The sequence below is a fragment of the Branchiostoma belcheri genome, unplaced genomic scaffold, assembly GCF_001625305.1.
Source record: "Branchiostoma belcheri isolate BF01 breed outbred unplaced genomic scaffold, Haploidv18h27 scaffold144, whole genome shotgun sequence".
NCBI classification, from domain to species: Eukaryota; Metazoa; Chordata; class Leptocardii; order Amphioxiformes; family Branchiostomatidae; genus Branchiostoma; species Branchiostoma belcheri.
Genome location: NW_017802869.1, coordinates 613,143 through 617,623, shown reverse-complemented (window position 1 = coordinate 617,623; position 4,481 = coordinate 613,143). Strand labels below are relative to the sequence as shown.

General features: G+C 47.7%; 1 protein-coding gene across 1 annotated transcript in view; it reads left to right on the top strand.

Annotated features, from left to right (window-relative positions):
- The window catches only part of LOC109464956 (inter-alpha-trypsin inhibitor heavy chain H3-like), a 35,107-nt gene that overhangs the window by 23,845 nt on the left and 6,781 nt on the right, over window positions 1-4,481 (top strand). Inside the window, exons 11-16 of the mRNA XM_019762075.1 lie at window positions 80-291; window positions 911-1,057; window positions 1,764-1,908; window positions 2,460-2,611; window positions 3,300-3,455; window positions 3,785-3,894. Coding sequence (XP_019617634.1) covers window positions 80-291; window positions 911-1,057; window positions 1,764-1,908; window positions 2,460-2,611; window positions 3,300-3,455; window positions 3,785-3,894 — 922 coding nt within the window. The remainder of the gene's footprint in view (window positions 1-79; window positions 292-910; window positions 1,058-1,763; window positions 1,909-2,459; window positions 2,612-3,299; window positions 3,456-3,784; window positions 3,895-4,481) is intronic.

The following is a 4,481-nucleotide window of genomic DNA, read 5'->3' as shown; positions in this document are numbered from 1 at the left end:
AGCGTTGTAACTAACCTGTAGCGTTGTAACTAACCTGTAGCGTTGTAACTAACCTGTAGCGTTGTTCTGTTGTCTCCAGATGTACCGAACATCAGACGCAGCGTGGCAGACAACACGTACGGTGCCGGGGAGCTGGAGGGGGCTGAGATTTCCCGCCCGTCTCCGAACCGCGCCCACATCCAGTACCGCCCCTCCGACCTGCAGCAACTGCGCATGTCTCCTGCGGGCATCAGCGGCGACTTCCTGGTCAGATATGACGTCAAACGCGACATGAGCGTCGGGGACATCCAGGTGAAAAACTCTAGCAGGGGAGAATGAATGAATGAATGAATGAATGAATGAATGAATGAATGAATGAATGAATGAATGAATGAATGAATGAATGAATGAATGAATGAATGAATGAATGAATGAATGAATGAATGAATGAATGAATGAATGAATGAATGAATGAATGAATGAATGAATGAATGAATGAATGAATGAATGAGTGAGTGAATGAATGACCTTTATTGTACAGTAACTTATGCTCCTCCTAGGAGCAGTTAATAGTGATAAAGTTCTATGTAGGGTAACAGTGTTCAAGTCAGCAGGTGAAGAACGTATATTCTGAAGTATAATTAGTACACGTTTAGCATCTTTGGTCTGAAGCACTAACCAGAACATTTTAGCAATATTTTACCCTGCACTGAACTAAAGTCAGCGTGACATTAATACAGTAAAAGATGCACGGAAAAGCAGCAAAAACGTTTGACAGTTTTAAAAAACATTATCCAGTTGCTTGACTACCATTTTCCTTGTGTAACATTAGACGTTATGTTCCGTTCCTCCCAGATTGTGAACGTGTAAAGAGTCCTTGTCACACAGAGCCGAAGTGATTGTAATATTTAATATGTTCCGTTGCTGGCAGATCGTGAACGGGTACTTCGTGCACTACTTCGCGCCGTCCGGCCTGCCCGTCGTGCCCAAGAACATCGTGTTTGTCATAGACCAGAGCGGGTCCATGCAGGGAACCAAGATGCGCCAGACCAAGCATGCCATGAACACCATCCTCAAGGTCTGTGAACAAAATTAAACTGTTATACAACTCAATAAGAAATTAACTTACCAGAAATTGTGGACTAAATCACTCAGTCTTCATCAGCTTTATGACCCAAGTGCTGTGAACACGTGTGACGTCATGTCAGCACTGGGTCAAAGTTCGTCGGAAGTCGGTACCGCCCTCCGTCACGGTTGAGTTAAGGTTCTAAAGGTTTGTTTGTTTGTTTGTTTGTTTGAACAATTTTCTATTCAAGGTACGAAGGGTAACTAACACCTAAACACTCCTGCAAGTCACAAAAGGAATACATTTTTGCTCATTTCTTCTTTATTCTTTTCCAAACAATTAAGGCCAACGACCTGGCCCAAACGACCAACACCATGGTAACAGGTGCTGTAGCAGTCACCCTGTGGTGTAGGATTACATTATGTGGCAAGTGGCAGAACAGAGTTGGAGGCTGGTCACCATAAGCAATGTAGATGAATGTGTTTGAGTAAGAATAAACAGAGCAGTAGGTTTCAATGTGTAGCACGCTATTTATATTTGAAAATCATTGAGAGACATTCTCACATGTGTTCAGGAACTTAACACAGTGTGGCAAATTGGTGTTCATGAAGCTAGATGCACGGCATTTGAACTTTCTGAGCTCCCTAGGCCTGCCATGTGACTCGCCCCTGCGTGGGGTCACCAATGTTGACTCTTGAACCTGAACTTCCGTTCACAGGACCTGCGCGAGCACGACCGGTTCAACGTGATGGCGTTCTCGTACAGCAGCACCACCTGGCGGCCGGACGAGATGGTGCAGGCCACGCCGGAAAACATCGAGTCTGCCAGGACCTACGTCAGGAGGGAAATCAGCGCGAATGGAGGTGGGTTTTAATTTCACATTGGCACGCATTTCCTCCTCATACCGATATCGCACTGTGGTATAATAGCATAGTACAGTAGCAGTGCCCACCCCAGAAAACATCGAATCTGCCAGAACCTACGTCTGGAGGAGCATCAGCTCAACTCAACCTGCGGTCCGTGATGTCTTTTCCACAGACGCTTGTCTGAAGTCTGGCGTTTATTCATTTCTTCCGACCTTGTGTTAAATCAGATGGGACATTGGGGCTTCTCAGATAATGACTCTCCGCTTGCTTAAGTTTCGGTGCATCAGACACCTTCTTCATAGCTTCTAACTGGCGTACTGCTTCTCTAGTCCGAACCTCTGAGGAAGGACAGGCTTCGAAACGTTAACAGGATGAGAGTTCTTACCGGTTGTGTATACAAAAAAAAACCAAGAAAAACACGTGTTTTATTTTGGTAGTTACATGTTTAGAGTTAAGAGTTTACTGTCTACCGAGGAAGACCAGAGCTCTAGGTGGGAGAACTTTTGGTGTTGGCTCTGAAAAGTCTAAACGTGTTTTATTTTCTGTAGGCACGAACATCAACCAGGCGATACTAGACGCGGCAGACCTGCTGCGGAGAGTGACGGACGGGCGGCCGGACTCGCCTCGGTCTGCTTCACTCATCATCTTCCTCACGGACGGGCTGCCGTCTTCCGGGGAGACCAGGACAAAGAACATCATGGTAACCACTCATGTCATCCTGTTAGTCACTCTCCGTAACGCACCCCGTAACGCACCCCCAACGCACCCGTAACGCTTCTGTTTCCCGCTTCCCTCATCATCTTCCTCACGGACGGGCTGCCGTCTTCCGGAGAGACGAGGACAAAGAACATCATGGTAACCACTCATCCTGTTAGTCACACCCCGTAACGCTACTGAAACGCGCCCGTAACGCGCCCGTAACGCTCCAGTGACGCGCCCATAACGCGCCCGTAACGCTTCTGTTTCCCGCTTCACTCATCATCATCCTCACGGACGGGCTCTCGTCTTCTGGCGAGACCAGAACAAAGAACATCATGGTAATCACTTATGTCATCCTATTAGTCACTCTGTTAGTAACGCTACTGCAACGCGCCCATAACGCTACCATTACGCACCCCCGTCCTATTAGTCACTCTCCGTAACGCGTCTGAAACGCACACACAGCGAGTCTGTAACGCACTCGTAACGCATCCGCAACGCGTCCGTAACGCGTCTGTAACGCATCCGCAACGCGCCCGTAACGCTCCTGTGCCTTTTATCCAGGTGAACGTGAAGAACGCCATCCGTGAGCAGATGTCGCTGCCGTAACGCGTCTGTAACTCTCCCGTAACGCTCCGGTAACGCATCCATTACGCTCCGGTAACGCTTTGTTCCGTGCCTTTCTCCAGGTGAACGTTAAGAACGCCATCCGTGAGCAGATGTCGCTGTTCTGCCTGGGGTTCGGCAATGACGTGGACTTCCCCTTCCTGGAGAAAATGGCGCTGGAGAACCGCGGGCTGGGGCGGCGGATTTACGAGGACTCGGACGCCGCGCTGCAGCTCAAGGTTTGTTTGTTTGTTTGTTTGTTTGTTTGTTTGTTTGTGAAAGGGTTAGTACCCGGGAAACCGCGGGCTGGGGCGGCGGATTTACGAGGACTCGGACGCCGCGTTGCAGCTCAAGGTTTGCTTGTTTGTTTGTTTGTTTGTTTGTTTGTTTGTTTGTGAAAGGGTTAGGGTTAGTACCCGGGAAACCGCGGGCTGGGGCGGAGAATATACGAGGACTCGGACGCCACGCTGCAGCTCAAGGTTTGTTTGTTTGTTTGTTTCTTTTCTGAAAGGGTTAGGGTTAGTACATTGGTATTTACAATCAACATTAAAAAACACATATGTTTCAGGGTTTCTATGACGAGGTGGCCACGCCCCTGTTGTTTGATGTCCAGATGAGATACCCAGAAAACCTGGTGACCGACCTGACGCCTGTCGACTTCAACACCTACTTTGATGGGTAAGAGGAGATTTCGTACAGTGTTTTCCTCCAATATTTATGTTAAACTTGTTCGCAGAAAGAAAACATTATTTTGCTGTGTTTTTGTTGCACATGATATCTTTCTAGTTCACGGTTCTGGATAGCCTTTATCCTATTTTAAACTGTGCCTATCCACTTCTGTGTCTGAATCGGTTAGCGTTGGGATGGCACGGATCTGCATAGTCTCTGCGTATCGAAGAACGCACGTTTGCCCAGACGCTGGATACGCGTGGACTTCCTAGAACCATACCTGAGAATTGCTCTGGATAAAGCACGGTTCTGGATACTAGAAATCCTCTGAGTCGTTTTCCTATGTGTTTAGATTTAAAACTTTAGACCAAAAACAAAAAAGCTCTCTCACCTAGAGCTTTTGACCAGTCACTCTGGTCTTTCTCAGTAGACTGACCCAGTAAGGATTGTCACGTGGCTTCTTTGAAGTGTGACGTCAACACTGGGTCAAAGGTATCTGGTAGACGATGTCGGCCCCCGTCACTGTTCAGTGAAGGGTGATGGGCACTGATGTATATAGCCTCCTTCACCAGATACCTTTGACCCAGTGTTGACGT